Below are 27,541 nucleotides of genomic sequence, written 5' to 3'. Positions count from 1 at the left end.
CTGGCCTCCTCACTCATACTCAGAATGTGTGGAAGAACACCTGCGTGTAGCAGGTGTTTAGTAAATGCTGGTGGGTGTGATTTGTTGGACTCTCCTTAAGTCAGAAGCAGCCATTTGCTGCACAGCTACAACCAGCCGAGTGTTTGTCCGTGCACTTGGTGGCAACTTTGAGCTAAGGCATAGAGGTGCTACGTTGGAACAAGAACCATCCTTTGAAAAACCATGGGGTGGGTTCATTGAATTGCTTCACTGTAATGCAAAGCTGTCTCTGTTGGCAGGAAAGATCAACTGTGCTAATAAAAATTGTAAATGCCTTTGTTTGCTGTTTGTCACGGATATACACATGCAAGTTTCAAGTGACTAAAAATTATTGTTCCTTGAGTTCTTTTCTGCCAGTAAACACAAAGGGAGAAAATGCCATAATTTATTTAAAGTGTGTGCATTTGAAGGGCTTGGCTTTTGTGTGTTTTATTTGGATGTATTTAGTTTTATTTTTCTCAACTCGCTTTACCCAGACCACTAGATACTTATTTTTGGAAGTTTCGGTTAGGAGCTTTAGGAATTTGGTGTTTGAGTGGGTTAGTATCGGAGGGAGAGTTACACGGGTGCGTGTCAATGGCAATGTTCTGAGTTGCTGGCTGCTCATGCCTCCCACCCACCTGGATTCCTCCTGGAAGGTGTATTAAGGGTGTGAATCATATGATGAGCAAATAATTGAAAGACAGGTGTTTATGAGAGCCTGGGCGCTCACAGCTCCGAGCGTGTAAAAGCGAAGTCGCACGTAAAACAAGCCTTGCATGGAGGTCTAAAAATGCAACAACTTCATTAAAAATCATAAGTAATAGTGCCATTTAAGGTTGTCGTGGAACAGTGGTCATGTGGAACACGAGGTCATCGTGGTTTACATTGTGTATGTCCTTCCATGCACATTGTCCCTCAGTAACTTTGTCACCAGAGACGATGTGAAACTGAACATGAACATATGCAGTGGCAGTGATTCGAAACAAGAATAAAGGACAGGTAACAATTCTTAATTGTTATCCTCAAAAAGCATACTATTTGGTCGGTAGCTGTCTCATTTAATGACGTCTTGTTGCGGTGGGCTGATTCCGCTCTGAGGAGCTGGGAAGAGAGTGAGGGGCGCCGGGGCCCAGCGGCTCCGTCCTGGGGAGGCAGCTGTTGGCTCTGGCCACTCGCAGGAAGGCTGCGCCGCAGTCCTGTTCGTCACCACCTGCTTCGTTTCCATAGCGAGTATTGATTACAGAGGGCAGAACATTTGGTGTAACGACAATCAATGAATAACAGGCAAAGGGACATTTGAAGTTTGGAAGTCTTTAAAGAATGAACTAAATGCACAATCTGGGGAGTTAAAGTATTGGTAAAGAGGGCTGCCCTCCAAGGGCTATTACAAGTTCTTCAGTGCCAATTTTCTCCTCTTCCAAGGCAGGGCAGATGCTGTGAACAGGATCTTAATTAGTGGAGGCGGAAGAAAGGGAAAACTTATTTAGCACATAGTAAATATAAAACTTTTGGTAGATAGGCACAGAATGTTTTTGTTATAACCCATAATCCACACACTGAAGCATCTTACTCTACACTCTGAGTTGTTTGATTTTAATGAGTGGTTATTTAATGAGACTTAACATTTTATTTCAGTGTCTGAGAATATATGGTAGAAAAGCATTTAAAGGTGTTATTTCTGATAATCATGAACTCTCAGGGACTTTTAGAGTATTAAAGAAAACAAAATGTTTGTCTGTGTGACTAAATAATCACTTACCTATACCTATGTTATGACCAGTATTCAAAATTATCTAATGTTGTAATTAGTTTGACATGAAGTAGACCCTTTGTAAATTGTTGAATTAAAATAATTTGAACAAGGTTTAACACTAAATGACACCGGCAGCAAGTGGCTAGAGTCTGTTCCCAAATAGTAGAGTGCATTTCTATGTGTGACACAAAGCCAGGGCCTTTGTACAGAGATGTAATCACACAGGGACAGATTAAAAGATTTGTTCCCAGAACACTGACAAGCACAAATACCACAGGATTTCCAGAATTGCTGCCCAGTTCTTCCTTTCTGGAAAATACAAACTTAATTTTTTGATTGTTGACAGTGGCTACAATTTCATTTTATTTGGGAGAAGGTGTATCAAATCATATTTGTTTCTCAATAATAGTAAGACAGTTTCCCAACCCCAGGGCTTCTGGGGAGTTTATGAATTTGGGATAAAAATGTACCACCTCCTGAAAAATAAAGGATTAAAAGTGATTCTATTTCATAAGATGTCAACTGGTGATCCAGAGGAAGGGGGCACAAACGATGGCTGAGCCCCCCCTTCCCGACCTGGTTTGCAAATCATGTGACTGGAACACGTCCACACTGTTTCTAAGGTATTGTCTGTGCTGACTTTCATGCCAGAGGGCAGCGCTCAGTCAGTGTGGCAAGGACTGTACAGCCCACAAAGCCGAAGATACTGACCGTGTGGTCTCAGACAGGGAAGTTTGCCACCTGCTCCAGGGAGTCCTGCTTTGCCAGCTCATCATTTGATGTGTGATCATTAAAATATTCTTAATGGGAAAGACTATCTTGTTTCTGAAGACCATCTATTAAATCTCTCTTATACCCCACAGCTTCTAACAGGTCACGGAGAAGAAGGGCGTAGTGACAGCTGGTCCACGGGTTGAGGTAGAAGGGTACTAGACCAGACGAGAAACTGCTCTCTCTGCCCCGTCGGGGGAGGCAGTCCGGCTCTGTGACCCTGGAATCAGGCTGCCGAGCCCAGACTCTGGCTCTGCTGTTTGTTGTCAGTGGCCATAGCTGCATAGTCTTAAACAGGTTGCTTTGGAAATAGTGCCGTCTAGTGTTGTTGTGCGGGTTCAATGGATACTACATAAACGTGCTTACAACAGTCAGAATTCATTATCATCTCCTTTGTATTTTTGATATAGGAATACTTCTCATTTTGTCTTTTTATGTCATTTTCATTCACTTGATTTGCTCTAGAATTGCTCTGGAATCTCCGTAACGAAGCAGGTGTTCTTTAAACGTATATACCTGTTTCTTTGTCCTCCTATACGTCAGAGGGGCTGCTGCCACTCCCATGGATCAGATTTAGTATCAGTGGCCACAATCTCTGCTAGATGGATCCTTTTTACATAAAATGTAAAATCAAACAGAGCCACAGACTCCCTGTGTTCTCGTAGTTGTGCTTTCATTTGTTCAGGAACTGCTTGTAAGTCACGGTCAGTGCACTGGACCCTTCGTAGTCCGTGGGCCGTGAGCAGTCCCTCCCGGGCCCGGGGAGAGAGCGCAGAGGGCGTTTGGATGTGATGGCGGTACCTCTGCGTGACACACATTTCACTTGACCGTGGTAACTAATGGCAGTTAAATCGCATGAGTTGGAGCCGTTTTCTTTGTACATGTTGAATCCAAATCATTGGTCACAGATTCTAGAGTCCTAGCCTTTACAAAAATATACACTTATGGAGCAATGCATCGATATTCTGCACCTGCAAAAGGGAAGAACGACATTTCATAACATTCAAGGCTGTGTAAAAATCTTGGCTTTAAACATAGTTGCTTTCTGAAGAATGAAGAAACATCTAGGAGGGCTTTTTTTTTTTTTCCCCTCATTTTCTAAACATTTTATATGTATGTAATCCTGTTCTTATTGCATGGCTGCAAACCCTCTTCTTACTTCCATGAGAATATTAATTATAGAGTGTTTATTATTTTAAAATTTATCTTTATTGTTGAAAGTATTACAATTGTCTTTCCATTTTCCCCATTGACACCCCCCCACACACTGTTGTCTGTGTCCTTTGGTTATGCATATGTACATATACGTTCTTTGGTTTATCTCTTCCATCCCCCCTGAGGTGTGTCAGTCTGTTCCCTACTTCCATGTCTCTGGATCTATTTTGTTCATCAGCTTATTTTGTTCATTATATTCCACAAATAAAGTTGTCTTTCTCTGATTGGCCTATTTCTCTTAGCATAATACTCTCCAAGCCCCTCCATGTCCTCTCAAAGGATAAGAGATCTTTCTTTCTTACAGCTGCATAGCACTCCATTGTGTATACGTACCACAGCTTTTTTATCCACTCATCTACTGATGGACACTTGGGCTGTTTCCAGATCTTAGCTATTGTGAATAGTGCTGCTATGAACATAGGGGCACATATATTCTTTCTGATTGGTGTTTCAGGCATCTTAGGGTATATTCCTAGAAGTGGGATCACTGGGTCAAATGGCAGTTCAATCTTTAATTTTTTGAGGAAACACCATATTGTTTTCCATAGTGGCTGCACCAGTCTGCATTCCCACCAGCAGTGTACTAGAGTCCCCTTTTCTCCACAGCCTCGCCAGCACTTGTTGGTTGGGATTTGTTGATGGCAGCCATTCTGGCAGGAGTGAGGTGATATCTCATAGTCATTTTAATTTGCATCTATCTGTTGGTTAGTGATGTTGAACATTTTTTCATATGTCTCTTGACCATTTGTATGTCTTATTTGGAGAAGTGTCTATTCAGGTCCTCTGCCCATTTCTTAATTGGATTGTTTGTCTTTTATTGAGTTGTATGGGTACTTTATATGTAGTACCAGAAGTATAAGCCACAGTGATTAGAAAAGAAGAAAACTGAAAGGCATCCAAATTAGCCCTGGCCAGTTTGGCTCAGCGGTTGGAGCGTCAGCCCATGGACTACAGTCCCGGGTTCGGTTCCCGCTAAGGGCACGTACCTCGGTTGGTTTGTCCCTGGCCCCAGTGGGGTTGTGTGGGTGGCAACCAGTCGATGTGTCTCTCTCACATCGATGTTTCTGTCTCTCTCTTCTTCCCTTTCTCCCTCCCACTCTATCTGAAAATAGATGCAAAAATGTCCTTGGGTGAGGATAAAAAAAATAAAAGGCACCTAAATTAGAAAGGAGGAAGTGAAAATGTCATTATTTGCAGATAACATTATGTTATACGTAGAAAATCCTAAAGATTACACCAAAAAAAAAAAAAAAAAAACCCAAAAACAAACAAACAAAACTACTAGATTTAATAGATGAATTCAGCAAAGTAGCAGGATACAAAATTTACATCCAGAAATTGATGGCACTTTTACTTACCAATAATGAGCACTCGGAAAGAAAAACTAAAAAAACAATCCCATTTACCATTGCAACAAAAAACATTAAGATACCTAGAAGAAACTTTACCAAGGAAGTAAAAGATCTGTTCTCAGAAAACTTCATGACACTAAAAGAAGAAATAGAGGAAGACATAAAAAATGGAAGCATAGACCATGTTCATGAATTAGAAGATTCAACATCATTAAAATGAACATACTACCCAAAGCAATATATAGATTCAATGCAATCCCTATTAAAATACCAATGGAATACCTCACAGAGCTAGAACAAAAATTCCAAAAGTTTATATGGAACCAATAAAGACCCTGAATAGCCACAGCAATCTTAAAAAAGAACAACAACGTGGGAAGGATCACAATACCAATATCAGGTTATACTACAAAGCCACTGTAGTCAAAAGAGCCTGGTACCGGCACTAGAATAGTCATATAGATCAATGGAGCAGAGCACAGAACCCAAAAAATTGACCCAAGGCAATATGCTCAATTAATATTTGACAAAGGAGGCAAGAACAATGGAGTAAAGACCGTCTCTTTAATAAATGGTGCTGGGAAAATTGCACAGGTTTATGCAAAATAATGAAGCTAGACCACCAACTTACACCATACACAAGAATAAACTCAAAATGAATAAAAGACTTAAATATAAGTCATGAAACCATAAAAATACTAGAAGAAAATGTAGGCAGCACGATTGCCAACATCACAGGAAGCAAAAGTTTCGCCAATACATTTTCTAGGGTAAGAGAAACAAAGGAAAAAATTAATAAAAGGGACTACATCAAACTAAAAGTCTTCTGCACAGCAAAATTAACCAGCATCAAAATGAAAAGGGAACCCACGTTTGGGAGAACATATTTGCCAATGATACATTGGATGAGGGGTTAATTTCCAAAATATGTAAAGTACTTTAGGAGGGCTTTTAAAGATACTAATGTAATAATGATTAAAATATTTCATGATCTTACCCATTGCTTTTCCATCTTCATTAGGGGTTTAATTTTGTGGTTCAATATAAGGGTTTATATTGCAAATGAAAGTAATTTATAAAGGTACATAAAAGTTTTACATATAAACCCTACTGGTCCAAAAGCAAAATTCCATCAACCTCTTGAAAGTCTGCTGTTCTCTCAGACACCTGGGGAAGGAGACTTCAGAGGAGATTTTGTCTCTGCGTAGCCACAAAGATTGACAGTGGGCTGCATCACCCTGGACCTCAGGTGTACCTAGTGATCTAAAGGACCTTTCCAAGTATAAAGAATTTCATTTTCCTTTGATTATAAGACCTATAGAAAGGGAAACATAGTAATGTGCCTTTGTGGAAACCTAGCTGAACGGCAGCATGGCTGTGTTCATTCAGGTCTCACTGAGCCATCCAGGAGTGACCACTTTCAAACAGGAGAAAGCTAAACATTCTGCCAGGAGTAGAAACTGGGGAGAAGCCAGGAGATTACAAAAAGGGCACCTGAGAACACGATTTCTGATACTCACAATTTTGTTTATTTATTTATTGTAATTTTATTTATTTTTTTAAGAGAGAGAGAGAGAGAGAGAGAAACATCAATGTGAGAGAGGAGCCATCCTGTCAACTGCCTCCTGCATGCACCCCAACCAAGGACCGGACCCACAGCCACACATGAGCCCTGACTGGAAATCAAACCCAGCATCTTTCAGTACATGGGAGATGCTCCAACCAATCAAGCCACACTGGCCAAGGCTGATGCTCACATGTTTAAATTGCACACATGAGAACTATAGTCATGATCTAGCAGTTTCTACTGTGTATTTTCTATACCCAGTCGTGTATCAGGCAGACATTCGATTAGAGGTAACAATAGTCTACATTGGCCTATTTTTCGAGACTATTATTTGTACTGTGTAGGGCCATGTTTTCCATTTGCTTCCTGTTGTGACTATCACCACTCAGAAACTGAGATTATCTTTCATAACCTTCCCTATTTATGTGATTAACCAAGGGTTAAGTGCACTTAAAAAAGAAGGACAGATTGTCTTTTCAGAAAATACATTTCCCCCACTGCAGATTAACTGTGTTCACTCAGATCATGGATAGGTCTTTAATGATTTCTGCATAAAAATTATATTTCTGTGTAACCATATGTCCCTGAAATAATATAAACTCTAATTATTAAATATGTATTTCAGTTTCTTCTAACTTTTGTAATTGTATGAAATGAGATACTAAAGCACTGAACCAAAGCTCGTGATTAGGTCCACATTGATCTTTTAAATATTATCGCTGACCTTTGATTAGAATGATAAAATGCGAAAGTTTGCATTTGCTAACAAGGATAAGGCAAACAGCTAAATATCACATTGTTTTAAAATTCAGGTTTCTAATAGTCTCATATTGTAATATAATAGAGGCTGGCTATGTAAAACCCACTCCAGATATTCTCAGGGACTTGTTTAAAAAATGATTTGGAGAGACTTTTCAACAATGAAATTGAAAGTACAAAGGCATTCTAGTGTACTTTTCAAATGAATAAGAAGTATTTGTGAGAAATTAATATTAATTACTTGGGCCCCAGAAGCCATTTCTCTGGCAGATTTAAAAAGAAAGCTCCAGTAGTACCTTGTACAGCCTGTTGTCAACGTTATAATTATTCTCCTATTTTAGAGGAGTGAATAATTATCATAGCAAATATTCTGATTTTTCATGCGCATAATTACACCCATTCACTGAAGAAAGGCAGAAAGGCAGGAACATAAGGATTCAATCACAGAAAAAAAGGATTCTTCATTTGAATAGGTTTTTCTTCCTATAGTTCTATAAAATGTAGTAGGGTGAACAAAAAGAATAGTAAAATGTGCTATCCAAAAAAAATGGAATTATAAATGCATTTTAAGGAAGCCACTGCAAATCCTGGAAGAGAGGACATTTTTGTCTTAACAGTTAAGAAAATGAGATTGACTCGTCAGATAAGAGAGTTGAATAGGACGTTTAGAATTACCATCTCTGGGCTGTTGGCAGAGGGCATCAGTGAGACCACAGGCGATGGTAGAAAAAAGACAATGACAAACAGGATGGAATGCATCTGTGGGTTTCTTAAACCAAAGAAAATCTCATCGCATTATCCTCAGAGTGACTGAAGACCGAAAGTTGTAACTGATAACAAACTTTGCAAACCTAGAGCTGGCTGCCAACTCCTAAAAGGGACATAGTGGGAGGTCAGGAATGCATTGCACTTTCTGGAGTGCTTGGCAATATGCTAGTGTTCTATGGGGTTTCATTTCCAAGCAGCCTGCTTAAAGAAAAGCATGCTCTTTGAAGAGAGGGGATAATCATTACATATGAAATGCTTAGCAAAAGAGAAATCATAATTTTAAAAAACTGAGTTAATATTAGGAGCACCACTGTATGTAGAGAAGGCAGAACAAGTGTTGATCCTTATAGGAAACATAGCTGAAGTTCAAGATTAGAGTCTAGAAGAGAATAAAAAGATTTTAGAATCCTCTAAAGTCGGGAGCAAAGAGAGGAAATATAGTGACTCAAAGTTTGAAATGGAAACCATCTGCAGAAGTTGACTCATTCTCCATTGGTCCTGGTCGGAGAGAGAAGGAACAGAGTGTGGGGATGAAATGGGGAGTAAGTGAATCCAGGTTACTCGCAAGTACATAGATTGGTTCAGGGCAGACAACTGAAAGAAAAAGTCCTTCAGAAAACTGAAACCCTCTTTCCTCCTTGTATGAAATGTACTGTATCCACAGAACAGAAAAGAGTATGTAAAACTTCAATCGAGTCGGAAGGCACTTAATAAAATTGATTTCTGAGAAACCCAAAGGGGTAGATTAATAGCTGTTGTTCCTTGTGATCAATTAACATGAAAACAGAGAAAAATCTGTGACCAGGGGAGAAGGAGTCATTGACTTCTTATCAAAAAACCAGGTGGTGGGTAATTGAAACTGTTTTCTAAATAAAGTTGAGAATTGAGCATTTTGACCAAATAAACTCAAGGAAATGATAGGGAAAAAGTGTGCCCGAATTAGGCAGTCGACTATGGATACCAGGCTTAACGCACTTGGTTCCTTACTCAGTGTCTTGCTTTCCTTGGTCATCCCTCACCCCCACATCATCAGATACTCATATTTGGGAGGGAAAGTTTTTCTGAGAAACTTGTCAAAGTCAGAAAGTCAGAGAGCCAGAACACCCAGTAGATAGGCCTTTTCCTACTCCAAGAACCATCGCTAATGAATGACAGTAATAAAAACAAGCAGTCACTGCCATTCTGTCCCCTCGTCTTTCACGTCTGCAGTCCACCTCGAGGAAGAATTATCTTGCTCAAACATCATTTAGAATCTGTCATTCCCCTCAAGATCTTCTGATACCTGAGATTGTTTGGGAACCAAATTGAAAAACAATGCCTCTGGGGTCTGTGTTTCACTGCTTCTCTTCGTAATGTTATCATTTTAACATCTCTGTGCCTGTTTTACAGTAGCTGAGAAAAACATGCCCTTAGCCTCTTAAATCTACAGCTTCGGCCACCTAATTATCCATACAGGGATGCCAGTCACCTTTGTGGTTATCAATGAAATTCATACTATGACTAACCCCCAATATCTATATATTTCCCCATCTGATAGATGTTGTATTTCATCTCATTACACTCTCCATATCATTAGTAGTTATATTTTCCTTGCTGCTGCATGGAGGAAAAACTGTGCTCTACCCTCATTGGGTCTCTGACAGGGCCTAAGAATTAAACTGATGTAAAACAGATTACCTGGAGAAAAGCATATAAATTTTATTGAATCTTTTGCATGAACCTTCACAAGAGAATGCAGACCTGAAGAAGTGACCAGAGCAGAAAACTTTTATCTTTTAGACAAAGAAACAATCAATTTGTGAAGACTAGACAAGACATAGGTGTTTGGGTTAGGAGAACAGGTGGTAAAGAAGCATCTAGGCAGATAAAGGTTAGTTTAACAAGCTGTGTTTATGTAGATTTCTCAGCCTTAAGTTCTCTGACTGTGGTGATGAGAATGTCTTCCTTCTCTTGGATATAGGGAGGGCACCTCTCACCTGAGTGTTTTATGACTTGCTTCAGGGAAAAAGGATGAAGGGTAGGGGAGGTCAGAGTGACCTTCCTCCCTCTGCTGGCTTTTTTTTTTTTTTCAGACTCCTTCAGTTTAAGATAGTCAGTATGCCAAGGTACCTATTTTGGGGTAACATGTTACCCCCATCACTGTGACTATGGCTAATTTCATGGATGCATAAAATGTGAGAGTTGAAATAGACCTTAGCATTTTAGAAGGATGTTCAAAGAGGGTATTTCTCAAAGTCGCATAGCAAGTTAATGGGAGAACCAAAATTATACTGTGGCAAAATGGCATCAGAATGTTACCAGTGATTGGACCCCAGTTCAGCAACCTGGATATTTGAGTTCTGGCTAAGAAAAAATTTACAGCCAAGACTCAAATACAAGCAAAAGTTTACTTAAAAAGTCACAGGGGTAGACGAAGTGAACCATGGAGGAAGTGAGCCAGCTGGGCTGTGTGGGCTCAGAAAACAAGTTACAGAGGCAAAAGAAGGTCCCTGGAGCTTAGAAAAAAGAAGACAAAGGTACACGCCTTGGAAAAGGGGAAGGAAAGGCACAGTCCCAGAGAGAGAGAGTCATGTTGGGTCCTGCTGCCTAAGGGCTTTTAAGATTGGAGATTTTAGGGGAGGACCTAGAGGAAGATGTCAATAAAATATTTATCAGCTTTTCAGGGTCATGGTCTCCACTGATTGGTTGGCATGAGGTCAGGGCTCATTAGTTATCACAGCTGGGCCTGATGTCAGCCATGGTGTTGCCTGCCTGGCCTTGCTGCTTTTCTGGACCTGAAATCATAACTGAGGCCTAGATGTTATCTCTGGTTTGACCAAAACTCTGTCTCCATGGTCAACAGACCTAAGGCTTTCTTCCTAAGATTATCTGATGCTGGTCAGAACCTCATTATCCTGAGGGCTTTAGGCTCAAAGGAGTCGTCATGCAAAGGCTCGTAGGAGAGTACCAGGAGGTGGTTCTCTGGCCGCCTTATTCCTCCTCCAAGGAGGTCTACCACATGGCTATCACATGCCAGAGGAGGAAGGGTCAGGGGAGGGTCCGAGACACGCGACCAGTGGTATGACAGGTCAGAGGGTCTAAACTGCATGACCAACAATATGTTAGGGGAGAAAAGATGACCCTGGGGGCGAGGTCCCAACCTACAGTTGTCCATTGCTCTGCATCTGGGGCTTTCTGCCCTGGTGGTTTTGCGTACCTGGCCCACTGTCCTCGCTCCTGTTCCCGCATGTCTAAGCGCCTGCCACAGTAATAACCCCGACTACTAGCCTCCAGCTTTCTTCCCCATAGGAATTATGATGGTGCAAATCAAGACCCTTAAAGTGATGAAAAATGTGGGAGTAGATCAATATATAACTTTCTGTCCTATTTTATTTTACAGCTGTATAATGAAAAAAGAAATCAAAACTGTATTACTTTATATTGTGAATGGAATATTACTATTTTCTTCTTCACTTTTAGCCTTAGTTGAAAATAATAAAGATCACCGACTATAAGCAGAAGACAACTTAATTTTCTCTCTTTGTAGGATACTATATTTGTTATCATTTGTTCCAACATACCTTTATAATCCGTTTCAATCTTGACATGCCCAACCTTCATTTTATTATGTTTTTCTGTACAACCCACCCTGAAAATAACTCTTCCCATAAAGTTCACACCCATATCCTTTTGCTAAGTAATAACCATATACATAATTTTTTGCCTAGGAAAATGAAATCGCATGGAGTGATTCGCCTGTGGTACTTCTCTTTTAGAGTTCCAGGGTAGCAGTTTAGTATTAAGGACATTTTTAAGATGCTTCTAAGTGATCATCTGTCTCCTTTACCCTTGAAATTTCTTTCTCCCTCTCCCACCCTGTCCTGTATTTCTCTCGCTCGCCTTTTCCTCCCTCCTGCCACTTAATTTTTTTAAACCAAGCTCTGTATCTTTTTCTCTTTCTTTGTTAGAATGAAAGCTTCGTCTGTCTTGGGTGATGCTATCAGCACTGCGGATGTATACTGGGCAGATTGTATTCTAGCATCTCAAAATCTGATTCTGATTCTTCTGTTACCACCAACAGTACGGGCTTTAAAAAAATCAATTCTTAAGTTCCTTATCTGTTTCTCTGCTTCTAGGATAACTGGGTCTTTCATAAGTAATGAGAATATTGAATTCAGAGAGCCTTACATGGGAAAATTTATTGCAATTTGTGTAAAAAGCAAAAATGAGGCTGCAATTAGGTGCAATAACTAACACCTAATTTAGACCCATTTTACACTGGCTTGATAGAAATTGGTTAATATAGAGTTTTTCCATTAAAAACTAGTTTTCATGAAAATATAATAGTTTCATTTTGTTGCCGGTGTGTATTTGGTTTATGGAGTTCTGAACAAAAGAAATCACTTATTAGTTTTAGATTCTCAGTAAGTAGCAAGAGAATTAGAATAGTTATTTTGGGACTCTGTGTAACCTCAAAATGTTTTCATATATGTCGGATATTGATGGGTACACACATGGTAATATGTGTGCCTGTCTAGATACAAATTAATATGCAAATCTAAGCCAATCTTGAAGTTCTGAATTAACGATTGAGTCTTAATGGCATGTTTTATATTTGTATCATTGAGTCTAATGTATTTATCTTTCCTAATAGTCTAACCTGAAATCCCCATAGAATGCATAGAATGTAGCTTGTTTGCCAGATTCCACATTTCTTTAATGAGTTCATATATTTTTTTCATTAGTACCCAGGAATATCATTCAATCTCTATGACTTTCTCTAATGACCTCTGTTCTTTTCTCACTATCTTTTTAGATTATTATTATTTTTTTATCCTCACCCAAGGACATTTTTCCATTTTTTGTTCAGATAGAGTGGGAGGGAGAGATAGAGTCAGAAAGAAACATCTACGTGAAAGGGACACATCGAGTGGTTGCCACGCACATGACCAAACCAGGGCTGGGGACAAACTGCAACCGAGGTACATGCCCTTAGCAGGAACCGAACCCGGGTCTCTCTGGACCGCAGGCCGGCGCTCTAACCACTGAGCAAAAACGGCCAGGGCCTGTTTAGATTATTTTTATATCCAAGGGTGTTAATATTTTCCCCATGATTCTTTGATCATAAAATGCTATTCAATAAAAATATTATAACTTGAACACGTTTCAGGCACTGTTTTGAAGCAGAAACATAGATCTCTGTATTATCGTGCGTCTCTCAGGCATCAAGTCGGGACAGATCACTCCCAAGGAGTTGATGCCTCGTGTCACTCACTGAGCAGGACTCACATCGGGTGTTTGGAGCATGTGTGGCACCTCTTTTGTTAGGTGGCTGTTTCACCAGACATGGCCATGTGTGGTGGCACTAAAATTTCCACCGCAAGAAAATCCCCCCATTTTTCTAAATTCTTTGAATCTTCTCTAACTAACTTTGCCAGTATTGTCACCCACTGATGTGATTAGAATCACCAAATATACTGAGACCTAGGGTAGAGGTACATGTTGGCTTTCTTTATTTGAAATCAGTTAATATCTTGATGTTAACCCCTGAAGTTTTGGCACATCACAGACCAGGCCATCTGTCTAACGTCATACTAGGTGGTGGGATTAAACAATGATCTCTCATGCAGAAGTCCAGACACAGGGTTTCATACATGTTAGAGAGCACCGGTGATTAAGTTAGACTCTCAGTTCTTACATTAAAATATAATTTAAAATGTATTTCTCCTCAGTATTAAAGTTTGGTCTACTTAAGAAACTTTTGAGCTTTTTAAAAGAAATATGTATCTGCAATGTTTATTTACCATAGACTCATCATTAAAAACTAAACTTTGTATAGAATTGATCAAAAGTAGCTAATACTTTCAACAATAAAGATACGTTTTGTTTTTTTTCAAAGTAGGTAAACTATATTAGATGATATATTCTATATAATTCCAGTTGGTCATATCTTATTTTTATGTGGGACTTTCAAGTTTTTATAGTGCTTTACCATGCACTATTTCTGTCATTCTTTATGGTGATACTATGAAATTGTTCTGGGCAATTTTACTCGCCCTGATATACTGAGGAAACTAGTTTAAGCAGTTAAGTTTTTGGTTAAGTGGCTTGTCCAAAACTACTTGACTAGCAAATGGTGGAGTCTACACTATAAGCTGGTAGCGGTCACCATTCTCTGTTTAAACCTTTTCCACTCTGCTATTTAGCTTCATAATTCAGTTCTTTCTCCACACAAAGGATAACATTTTTATCAGGTCCTGTCACTCACTTGATTACATCTAGGTAACGAGTTACTATTTTACTCAGGATACAATCCCACATTCTAAACGTGGTGCCAATGGCCTTGCTGTAGCTCTCCCGCCGCTGTCGCCCACCACTCCTGTCCCCGTGCTCACTGGGTCCTGGCATACTGGTCTTCTATTTGTTCTTCCCACATGTGACTAAAGACTTCCCACTTGCAACTCACTCTGCCTGGCACTGGGCCCTTCTCTGCAACTAGTAACTCCTGGTCATCGCGAGGTCTCAGAGAAGGCGTCCCCTGACCCACCAAACAAAATCAGTGCCTCTTGGTGTCATCTTTCAGCAAACCCTTAATTATCTATCAGTTTACACGGATATATTTTGCTTTGTGATGGTTTATTGGCACCTGCCTCTCCCTTTGTGTGTGAGTCTACTACAGTCAGAAACCATGTCTGTCTGGCTCATTGCTGGTGTCCTGCTCTGGTCTGTTTCTGGCACATAGTGGCTGCTCAGTAAATAGCTGTGGTCTGAGAATGAATGAATCCATGTGGGTGTGCCCATAGCTCTGTGGCTATTCTATTCTATTCTATTCTATTCTATTCTAATAATGTCAAACCTGTAGTTTTTTTTTTTTTCTCCATTTCTTGGGAACATGCAGCTAGAACTGGCTTTTTGATACTTAAAAAAAATTACGCAAGTCTTAGAAAATTATCAGGAGAGGATTTTAGAAAAAATAGAATGGATTACCTAGGGAGATTGTGGAGTCTCCTTCCCTGGATGCTTAATCAAAGAATAAATCTGAGGAAATTTAAGGTCTATAAAAAGGCTACAAGGTCTTTTGGGATAACAAAGACTTGGACGGAATATACCTTTCACTCTGCTTTTATGTTTGAGTCTTTGTGGGAGGCCCAACTCCCTGCTTGTGCGGGAAGGGGAAAGGACGTGGAATTCTACGTTTGCTGCTGATTTATTTTTCTCCAGCGTGACGCAGTCAGGTCCGCTGTGACATGACCCACGCGTTCCTGAAGATCCCCGTGCAGGGCTTGTGGGTAAATGAAATGTCGTCAGTGACACATTATCAAAAGGCAGGGATCTAATAAAAAGGGGCAGCTAAATTTGCATGTGTTAAATGACCACAGAATACAAAAGTAATACACTGAATATGACACTTCACCCTGACAGAGAAGTGCTCATTGTCAGCTTGGGTCAGCGGGACTCGGCAGAAGGAAGACTGTCAGCGGAGGGCACGTTGCTCCGGCCGCTCACCACGTGCAGGGAGGCCCGAGGGCGGGCGGGTCTGAGCTGTGTGTGATTTGTGTATTTCTACTCTAGGTGCAGCAGGATGCGGTGTTATGCTGACTCATGTTTCTTGTGAATAAAATTGGGCATAAGCAAATGTGAGGTTTGTGTCATGCTCAGAATTTCCCTGATAAATTTGCACCTTTAAAATAAGTGTTATAATAAAACTGGCCATAGTAGGAAGAAAAAAAAAAAAAAAAAAAAGAGAGAGAATTTAGGGCCCGAAACACTTGGTTCTGGTCCCAGACCTGTCGTTTCTAACCTCGGCAAGCTCTTTCCCTGACTTGATCCCATTTTTAAAAATCTTTAAATGCAGTTGATAACAACTGACTTTGCCGAGTTGTTCTGAGGACTGGATACAGAAATGAGGATGAAAACAATTTTCAAAATGTACTGTGCTCTCCAGATTCAAGATTTTTCTTATGGAACTTATGTCAGAGTTAGAGAAGCTATAGAACACAGGGTTGAAAGTTCACTCACTTGGAGCCAGCTTTTGTCGAGAAAAATATGCTAACTTTCCTTCTGAGTGAGAGTAAATGAAGCCCACGTCTCTAAAGGGCGGGGGAGAATGTGTCTGGCAAACGTTTCTGTGCACATGTGTCACGTCCCGTCTTAGACCCAGCCCTAGGACCAGTGTTAGTGTTCCTGGGGTAGCACTCAGGTGTGCTGACAAGAAAGGCCAAGGAGGAGAAGCAGAAGATGTGATCTTGCGAAATGAAATGCAAATATGAGGCCCAGTCCATTTTGAAAGGCACTCCCAGAACTCTCTTAAGAGAACTTCTTAAAGCCAGCCCAGCACAGTGGGTCAGTGGAAAGCGTGCTGTTGCCATAGAAATTTGGTGACAATGTCTTTACTTACTTCTCTTTAGTACGTAGTGGCACCATGCAGATAACACCCAATCATTCTCCACCTCTCACTCGCCTTCCATCTCCCTGCTGTAAAAGATGTGGAGCACACCTGTGGGAGAAAGCCAAAATTTCTTTGAGGATAAGTTAGTTTACACCTAGGATACAGCTAATACAGAAACAACAACAACAACAACAACAATAAAACCTGGCCAATCCAGTGATATATATTCACTTGCTACTGTTAGCCATGTTTTACAATTTAGGTAAAAAAAATTTTTCCAGATTTGGAAAATAGGTTTGGCTTATTGTCAGGCTTTGATGGTTTAACTGAAACAAAATAGATTTTAGTAAGCAACTTTTGCCTTCATTAGTTTTAGAATTTCCCAGAACTTTTTCTTTGTTGTAAGAGTATCATTTGAAAAGGCATTAACAAATTGAACAAAAATATGCATATGGAAAACCTACTTTAATAGACCTTGGGGATTCTTCAATGTAATAGTGAGGCAATCTATGTAAGATTCTTTACTTTTGAAGGAAGGAGGGATGCTGCTTCTCTGAAAAACATCACATTGTTCATGGGATGTACTTTTGAACAATTTAACATACACCATTTTGATTGCTTGTTTCTGGAATCAAAGCACAACCTTCCGAATTCTATAATGTAGGTGACTTATTCATGTTCCTTCTAGTTCAATGAGTATATACAGAGAGTGACGTTGATTGTGGGTAATAATTGAGTAAAGCTGTTTATATTTTACATGCAGTTAAATATATGTAAATATAAAATTGCCATTTTAGCTATTTCTGCAGTGCTTTGACATTAATTAGTACATTTCTCTTCCATTATCATATGTTTCTTCCTTTCCAACTACTAAAAGTAATGGAATATAGTTTTATTTTGATTTTACTTTTCCCAATAGAAGTAACTGTGGGAGTAAAGAAATGGTTCATTGAAGAGCTACGAACATAGAATTTATAGCCCTGAGGTAGCAAAAGGCCAACTCCATGAGCTGATAGTTTCACTTCTACAATGCATTGGATAATATTCTAAATAAAAAGTACATATGCACAGTAGACATCGTCCTAACCTCAAGCAAGTGTTCATTTAGTTAGAGATGAACACTTTCATAATAAATATATAGGAAAAATAATAATAGGAAAAATAAGTAAGGACCTAAAGGGTAGTAAAGATGGTATGTACTGTTGAAACTCAGGCAAGGGAAAGAACTATGAAGGGATACGGGAAAAGTTCTGGAGGAGATGGCTTAAAGATGAGGCTGGAAGGAACCCTGGACTTTGAATAGAGAGACGGACCTCAGGGGGCTTTATAAGCAGGAGGAAAAGCATGGTCAAAGGGGCAGGGGAAGGGGCCAGGGTGTAAGTATTTTCAGAGTACCTTCATTTCCAGATTATGACCTAAGGTGTTCATCATGGTTCTCAGGAGAACCTTTTTCATATGAGTTAGAGCTGGAGAAAATTTGTCTTTGTTATTACTTTCTGTGACTACATTCCATCCAATGGATCCCATTTCATCCTGGGTAATCCATGGTACAAAGTCATAGCATCTAATATATTTGGACACTAAGGTCTCTGCTGCCCTTCTTTTCCTTTAAGAATATAAATCCCTGATAATCAGGCACTGAGTCTTTGGTTTTCATCAAATAATATATATTTTATATGCAAAGTGCTTAATTTAGTACCAACAATAACTATAACAGCATGACATACAAAAAAAAATTAAAAGCAGTAACAACAACAAAACAAAACATTAGCATAGATGAGTAGGTAATGTGAGGAGGATCTGATCTTGTGTGCTTTTTACCAGTTCCTGAAATGAACTTTTGCTGAACATCTATTCTGGGTCATCCAGTCCCTCTTTTAATTTTTGATGCCCATTTGTGAAATGAGCCAGTTTTCTGGGATTATAAATACAGTGTGTGTGTGTGTGGGGGGGGTAGCCTAGTTTTATCTGTGAAAACCTAATTGGACAAAATAGAAACATTCTTTAACCTTATTCTCATGAGCTCCATGGTCTAATCAACTTGAAATTCTTGTCCCTTCTATAAAACACAGTAATGTTCCCTTTAAAGCCTATACCAGAGATTGAAGAGAGAGAATAATTCTGAACAGGCACTAATGATCTCAGTCATTATTACTTGAATTATTATACATTTGATAGTATTATTGGGTCATAGATCTTCATATCTGCACAGGAAGCCACCTGGTTCAGTGGAAATTATTTAAGCATTAGAGTCAAATCAGCCAGGATTGAAAACCTGTTATATCTGGTTTTCATGACAAATTACTTAGATGTTTCTAATCTTTGGTTTCCTTGTCTACAATGAAAGATTAATGATAGAATCTACTTCGTGGGTTTTTAACAAGGAAAAAATTAATTAATGTATATATAAAATCCAAGTTAGAACTGACAGCTATCACTGATTATTTTTTGTCATAATATTTAAGAAACACCTTCTTAAAAGTCATTTCCTTTATGCCTTTTATAGCACGAGAAGCTGATACATGAATTGGAAGAGGAGAGACACTTACGTCTTCAGAGTGAGAAGCGGTTGCAGGAGGTGACACTGGAGTCTGAACGCAACCGGATTCAGATGCGTGGCCTGCAGCAGCAGTTCACCAGGTATTGTTAGGAGCTGAGCTCCTTGCTTCACACGGTGCATGGCTCCCTGCACCAATAACACCTTTGCTTGAATTTCCAGTGTGCAAGCTTCTGTTGCGTCTGATGGGCTAACAGTTTCGACCTTGTCTGCTGACCAAGCCATCCCAATGCATCTGGACCTTCATTTGCACCTGAAACTTACTTTGCACCTCACATAGTCTTGGCTTCATTGAGCCTGGATGTCTTTTCTTCCCCGATGGCATTCCAAGGGTGATTTTGTGGCCTATCGGCATGTCCTGTGAAGGGCCAGCCAGGAGGATGAAATTTCTCTGGTCTTCATAATCCTATTTTAAGATAGAGAGAGAGTGAATCATCTCATCCAGTAAGCTCTTACTCATGACTTAGAGGAAATATTTATTAAAAAAAAAAAAAAATCAATGAACTTAAATTTGAAAGGAGGATTTTGAAAAAATACCTCTTCTTAGATTTAATTCCAGCATAGTCAGAATCTTTTAGTCTTCAATTATCATTAATATGGGGCTAGGTGAAAGTTCAGCTTGTTCTTTAAAATCTATTCAGCTTCACGGATAAAACACGAACTTGTGCAGTTACTCTCCTGGGACCCTGTGAGGGACAACTTACTTTCATTTCTGTGGTTCACTTCACCATTTGCAAAATCAAGAAAATAATTTTTTGGTTTTTGTTTTTCCTCTGAGGTTCTCCCAGACAGAGTCAAGTTTGAGAAGCTGCCCTTAAATTTTCATGAGCAAACTAGGTGGATCTTATCTTTAATTTACAGTTAGGATTTGGATATGACCAGTAAGCAATTTTTAACCTGTGAGCTGCAAGAATTTTTAAAACAGGCAATACCTAACTATTTGGTTAGGGACACTGACCTCTTTTCCCTTAAAATATCAAATCAATAATTGACAAGAGCCAGTACAATAATAGCCATTTGGTATGAATGAATAAAATTTTACCTATTTTTGGTCAGATCGGCAAAAAATATATTTTTGGTGTGCTGTAGAATTTTAGTAATTAGTGTTTGTGCTATGAAATGAAAAAAGTTGAAAATCGCTGTGATTGGTGATAGATAATATAGCTTCCTCATTATGAGGCTTGTGTAATAATTTTTTTAATGTATTTTTTCTTTATTGGTATTAGAGATGAAGAGGGAGAGAGAGAAACATTGATGAGAGAGAACATTGATGAGAGAGAACATTGATTGGCTGCCTCCTGCATGCCCCCCACTGGGGATCAGGCCCACAACCTGGGCATGTGCCCTGACCAGGAATTAAATCGGCGACCTTGGTGCATGGATTGATGCTCAACCACTGAGCCACACCGGCTGGGCTTGTTTACTAGTTCTTCATTTTGTTACGTGTTTTGAAGAGAGACCACAGTTGGGCCTTCAGAGGATTCCTCTCGCTGTGGCTAAAACCAAGCATGCGTGCAACACTGGTTTAGAGGCTTCTTGGAGGAACAGGGTAGGAAGCATGGGTGACTCCTCTGTGTTCAGTCCTAATTCAAGACCCTGTTCAACTCTTCAAGCCCGTGATAATATACAGGTGCTATAGGAATGCACCAGTCAGTGTTGTAACAGGCTCATGCCCCCTCCTCACAGGCTATCACAAAACCCTGTGCTTGATTTTTTATCCCATTTGCCGGCGACTCTCACTTTGTAACTCCCAGCTTGAACTAATAGATCCCCACTCCAAAGCAACTTTATAACAAGCACTGCACTGTAATGCTTGCCATTTTAATGATAAAGGAAAGAACGAGGCAGATCTTGCTACCCATGTGCTGTCTAATTAAGATGTCTCTATATTCCAGCTATTGATTTACATTGCATGAGGCACATGGCACAGTAAATTATTTTTATATGATACTAGGTCACCTGATATCAATCAAATGCCAATCCCATGCAGATTTGAGTTGTACAAGAGTGAAGTCTTCATCACAGGCTGAAAAAGAAAATAATTATATGTTAAACAAATAGTGGCTGGTTTTATGTACTGCTTTGGTGAATATTTTTTTGCCCCCAGTATAATGTTTTCTTGTGTAAAGCTTTTTTGAAACTGAAAAGTTCAAGTCCAGTTACAGCCAGACAACTAATGCAAATGAGCAGAAGATGGGAGGAAAGCACATACAGTAGATACGATTTTTATACAATAATTTAATGGGACTGGCTAAACCATTTTCTGATTACCTTCCACATTTTAAACTTTTATTTGTAAGATATTTCTACTTATGTTTATTTAAACAATTCTTTTAGTGTAATTTAAGTCTTATAAAGTTCTCAGTATTACAGAACATGTCTGTGGTGTATTACCCTTGGACATGGTCAACATCTAAACTCATACATAAATAATTTCTATAATCTAAATTATTGTATTGAATCAAAAACTTGTGTATTCACAACGTTCTCCCTTTATTCTGGGTTGATGAGTTTATTTTGTACATCATGATATCTGAGATGTGGACTTTGAGATTTGGACTTTCTTTAGTATTGTTCATTGGGTGAGGTTACTTTTTAAAATCACGCTAATAACTTAGCTTTCCAAAGGATGTGAAGTGGCTTATGATGTAAAAGATTGTTTTACAATAACGCTGATAAAATGAAAACAGGAAATAAAGACCACAAATGGGGAGTGTGGCAAGGACTTACACTCATGTAGCCCAACACATTTTCTGAGAGTGAGTATTTAATATAGCTCTAAGATGCCTGGCAGAGAAGGTATAAAGGAAAACAAGAGGATTGCACTTCTTATTTTATAGACAAAGGTTACTGCTCCTTACAGAGTAATAAAATCATATAGCTCCTTTTAGATAGCTTTGAAAGATAGAATAGAAAAGGGCCCAAGATGGTACAAATTAGGATTCATTCTTAGAAGTAGTACTGCTTTGTATCTACAAAGTGAGGCAGCTTCTGGATTTCACAGTACATGAATTAGGAGTGCTAGGTCCATGCAAATAAGGTGAGCTCCAGTGCTCAAGATTCTCAGGTCAAACGGTATACTGCAAGTTCATGGCACCATCTAAATAGATACATTTTGTAATACTTTGTGAACCTGGAACATGGAGACATGAGATGCTAAAGCCTGGGCTGAGTTGGATGAAGTATTTTCCTGGTATGTTTGATGACATTGTAGCCATGGGAATATCTGAACAGTAGAGTAATTAAGGAGATTCTCAGTCTCAGATTCAGGGAGGAGGTGATATATTGGTGAGAAGTGAGAAGCTGAGACCATTGGGTGTGTGAGGGAATTAGAATTCAGCTGTCAGATTTAGGAGAATTAGTCCAGGCTTGAGCTTATGCAGTTTCAACTAGGTGATGGGCCTGTAGGCTTAAACGCAAACTTGAACATTTTTTATCATCTCTGGTGACGAGTAATGGGATCACTTAAATGATAAAAATCTATGAAAATATTTGAATGCTTAGTTCTCTTTTATGTCACCATCAAACCTTCATCTATAATCCCTTATTCTCTCTTGAGCTCTGATTAGGGTATAATGATCAGCAGTGGTCCAAAATTGGGGGGGGGGGGGTGTTATAAAGATAGACCCGAGGTTACATAATCAGCTCTAAGCTCATAACTCAGAAATTGCCTGCACTGGGGGTGACACAGGAGGCCATCACAAACTTGACTCAAACCATGCACCTTCTTTCATGTAAATGCAGAGAAGAAAAAATGCTTTCAAAGTAAGCTTTCCCTATAGCTGGAGTATTTCAGTAAGGTGGTACTTTTTAGGAGGCAGGTGGTGGTATTGTAATTAGGGCTGCCCTTTCTTTGTATCATTATTTGTTTATATAAATCAGAGATGCTTTTCAGATGTCATAATGCTCATTTATCCCATTGTTTGTGTGGTACACTTAGCTGGGCATATTTTATATGGGAATAGCTTTGTGACCCCCTATAATTCCAACAGTTCCCACCCTCCCTGTTTCCTTGAACTGTGATTGTCCAGCTAGCCAAGGTTGACGGCATGGCCCAAGGCTATGCAAAGATAGTAGTCTTTGAAGCCCAGTCCCATTTCTCAACCTTGAGTGAAGGAAGTGTTTATGCTTCAGTTAGATTCACCTGGAGAAGTACTTTCAGGTCCACTGTGTGGTGCATCGAGGTGGAAAAAACAGTGATTTTAAACAAAACAGATTTAGGAAGAAACAAGCAAGTCTACAGAGTGCTGATTTCATGCAAACCATGTATGATTTGTATTAGAGTTGATTCCTTTGGAAACAGCTAATTATTGGAAGCGGCTCTTCTTATCAGATAATGAACCACTCTTATTAAGTGTGCAATAAGTTAGAAGAATACAGTATGTATTTTCAAAAACATGTACAACCCAGACAGATAAGCCTTGTATACATACGTGATCAAAACATGTATAGATTAGTTATAAATGAAGGAAAATTTTGTCTAAATTCAGGACAGCCAGACTTCATGTTTGTAGTGAGCGTGTTATCATACAAAGGCATGAGTCACGCTAGATGAAATTAATGATTTTGCAGTGACACTAGCAATAATACACATGTGTATCATGTGACTGCTCTATTCTGCAATATATTTGTAGCTTTAAATTAGAATCAATTAATCTGGTAGAGCCACCACCAGGCAGACATATTTTGTAAACTATTGACAGTTAGCAAACCACATTTCACCCAAAGCATCATTAGGAATCAATTAGTGTTTCTCTGTAGCCTTGAAAAATTCTCTCTCTCTCTCTCTCTGTGTGTATGTGTTTAAATTATGCAGTATAAATTTAAGTAAAGGGAACAATTAAGCTGTGTCACCCATAATTGACTAGGATAGTTAAAAATCACCCAAATAGAGTCCAAGCTTTCACTCTCAACCTCCAGGATTTCTCTGCACCTGTTTTGACCTTCTCTCCCTGCACTGTTATCTGTCGCCTTGAAGCTATTGCTTTGCTCACTATAATGGGGTTTTCTCCTATCGCAGTTGATTGCTGTGTTTAACTGCAGTCCGCTGCACGCTGGACTTCAAGGAGACGGAAATGGAGAGTTTTACTGCTTACCTTGTTCACTGGTTGCTGTTTACATTATCAGCTCTCAGAGACTTTATGGAATGCTAGGGTTCATTTTCCGCTGCCCATTTGGAAGTTGTAGGCACATGGCCTAGAAGTGTGTGTTGAAGAGGATAATATGCCCTTAAATGTTCTACCCACGTATTCCCTCCTGCCTCTATATCTGTCTGGTACATTAAAAGAACATTTTCTCTACATCGTTAAGAATGAAACATCACAAGGTAAGAAAACTGTCAGCTGACCTGTGGACAAGCAGGAGCTCTCTGCCGCCGCCTCCGTGTGTGTTTCCCTCTCGCGTTCCTCGGCCTCTCGCAGAAGCTTTCTGGGCGCCCCCTCCGCCTGGGGAGTCGGGGGCCAGTTTGCTTTCAATTCGGAGTTGCTGTTTCCACACTGTCAGCAACGTTTCTGGCTGAGACTTCATGAAAATGGGGGCCTGTCACCTGCTCCCCGGAGTACATCTACCAGGAATTTAAAATGGCAGGGCGACATTGGTCAGATGATACATTTTCTTCAAATTACAATGGGCGGGAGAAAAGATTTCAAATGGCATCTTTTATTTATTTATTTTTTTTTTATCCTCACCCGAGGATATTTTTCCATTTTTTGTACAGATAGAGTGGGAGGGAGAGAGAGGAAGGAGAGAGAGAGAGAGAAACATCGACGTGAAGCGACACATCGAGTGGCTGCCACCCGCACGACCAACCAGGGCCGGGGACAAACTGCAACCGAAGTACGTGCCCTTAGCGGGAACCGAACCCGGGTCTCTCCGGACCGCAGGCCGACACTCTAACCGCTGAGCCAAACTGGCCAGGGCTCAAATGGCATCTTTTAAAATGCCTGGTTAGCATGCTGTGGCTCATGTGTGGATGTGGGAAGTGCATCTTAGTGATCTAGTGTGGGGGCTCTCTCCGCTCCAGCCGGGGGAGGTGCAGCCAGCCGTGTAGAGAAAGGCCATTCTCGGCTCCTGAACAGCTGTTCTCGAACTGCCGACCGGTCCCTGGTTTCCTTGCTTTTCTGTTTCTGAGACATGATGGCACGGCCACAAGTTTCCTCTTAAATACTTAACGGAGCTATATGTCATTGAGTAGACGAGAAACGTTATATTGCCTATTATTTGTTGCCGGTTGAGAAAACAATATTAATACAGAGTATATAGTTCCAAGTTCCTTTCAAAGAGCACTTTCCTATTAAATTAGTTTTCTAGGACCTGATTGTAGCCCCACTTCCAACTAGCTCAATAACTTTGGTTAAGTCGTTCGACCTTTCTGGATCACAGTTCGCTCATTTGTACAACGAGGGAGTTGACTTGCATTATAGTTTTGCAATGCTTTTATCGCGTATGGAAAGACGGTGTATTGGAACGGAAATGCATGTCTTGGGTGAAATTATAATTGTGCTGTTAGGACCAGGCCTCTTGAAGCTCTAGCAACCAGGCCTCTGGGCCGAGGGCTCGCTGCCCTCATGTCTTCGCAGTGGGGCTGCGCTTTCATCAGGTCTTTGTTGGTTATCTGACTCGGGAGAAGTGGAGATTAGAAAGCTGCCAAGCTGGGATGAAATATTTCTGGTGAGGACAGCCAAAATTGAATACTGAGGAACTTGATGGGCAAAAGGAAGCTAAGTTTCTGTGCCGTAGACATAACCATTATTGCTCTTGGCTCTGATGTTGTCTGCTTTAGGATTTATTTGAACTGGTTTGGAGAAAAGCCCGAAGAGACAGAACTTTATGACAACCAGAATTGTTTTTCACTTCTAAACAATTTCTCTGAAGAAATAGCCATCAGTAAAAAAAACACTAGTGATTTAGTCTCTCCGGTATACATTTATTTTCAATCACCTATTACGATTCTCAGGGTTACCATCCCTAACCCCAACACACTTTTTCTTATAAGAAATAAATGCAAAATATAGAAGAATATGTTTTTTCCCCTTAATTAGAAACTTTATCGTTATTCCCTATAACAAATGCTTTTTGTGGTCAGATTTACAGAAAATCCATTTTTAGATATATGGTTTGATTATTTTTGACAAGCAGATACCATTATGTATTCAAGGTATAAAATATTTCATGCCCCTGAAGAGTTCCCTCATTTCTCTGTGTTATCAGTTTCCTCTCCATCCCCCAAGTCCCTGGCAAGGACTGCTCTGATTTATCTCCCTATAGTTTTTAGTTTTACTTTTTCCAGAAAGTCTTACAATTGAAGTTATAAAGCATTTAACTTTTCTGTATCTGGCTTTTTCCACTTAGCATGTTATTTGAGATCCAACCTTGATGTTGCATACATCAGCATTGTTTAGTAATGCTGATGTGTACGAGCACCACCTTGTATTGACCTGTTCAACTTCTGGTTAGTTTCTTCCAGTTCTAGGTTAGTATAAAGTACCTATAAACATGCAATTTTCATGCGTGGGTCTTAGTTGTTGTTTTCCCTCCTTTGAGGCAGATAACTAGGAATGGGATTACCGAGTCTTAAAGTAAACATATGTTTAACTTGATAAAAAAACTGCCGGTTATGCAAGGTAGTTGTGCCATTTTCCTTTCCCACTAGTAATGTTTAGAGAGTTCTAGTTTCTCCATGTTAATAAATGCTTTTTGAAAAACACAGATACCAAAAGCATGCACAAAACAAATATTCAGCTTAATGAATTGTTCTCAGGTGAACACTCTTATGATCAACATCAAGTCAAGAAGAAAATTCTGTCAGCACCTAGAATCCCTCCTGGTGCCTCTTGTCAACCTCACCTTTATCTTTTCCCAATAAGTAACTACTTTCTTGCCCTTGTAGCAGTAATCTCTCTGTTTTTATTGTTTTAACATTTAATGTGTGTCCCTTGATCCTCTGACTCTTGCCTGTTTGTCATAAAATTGACCAAATCTTTTAGGTTTCCTTTAATCAATAGGTGCCCTCCATCACTTGCTTCTTCTTCAGATTTATCTGTTGACCAAATGAGTTTCTTACAGCCTAAATGTGTTGATTACTATTCTTAGGGCAATTCAACATGTTCCTCTGTCCTCCATATTTTCTACAAATTGGCAGCTATTTCCATACGTTGCTCTTAATAATGATTTAAATAAAGAGTTAAAGGTTGCTGTTGCATATCCAAGGGGCAGAGAATGTTTCTCATATTTCCCATAACCCACCTAATACTACTACCAATAGACAGTCAATATGTATTTGGTGGATGAAGAAAGAAAGGTGCAGCCCGCATTGTGCTATGAAAGACTTAGGTTACAAACCTGGAAAGAGTTTACAGATAGTGTGTTTATGACAGAAATTTGCTTCCAAGAGAGGTTGCAGAATGGCCAT

The 27,541-nt window shown here is 39.6% G+C and overlaps 1 protein-coding gene across 1 annotated transcript in view; it reads left to right on the top strand.

The window, feature by feature from the left end:
• The window catches only part of NCKAP5 (NCK associated protein 5), a 650,664-nt gene that overhangs the window by 117,770 nt on the left and 505,353 nt on the right, over positions 1-27,541 (top strand). The window contains exon 3 of the mRNA XM_036254823.1: positions 19,081-19,214. Within this exon, the coding sequence (XP_036110716.1) occupies positions 19,081-19,214 (134 nt within the window). The remainder of the gene's footprint in view (positions 1-19,080; positions 19,215-27,541) is intronic.

This window comes from Molossus molossus, unplaced genomic scaffold (assembly GCF_014108415.1).
Source record: "Molossus molossus isolate mMolMol1 unplaced genomic scaffold, mMolMol1.p scaffold_m16_p_11, whole genome shotgun sequence".
NCBI lineage: Eukaryota > Metazoa > Chordata > Mammalia > Chiroptera > Molossidae > Molossus > Molossus molossus.
This window is presented reverse-complemented; position numbering and strand designations above follow the sequence as displayed.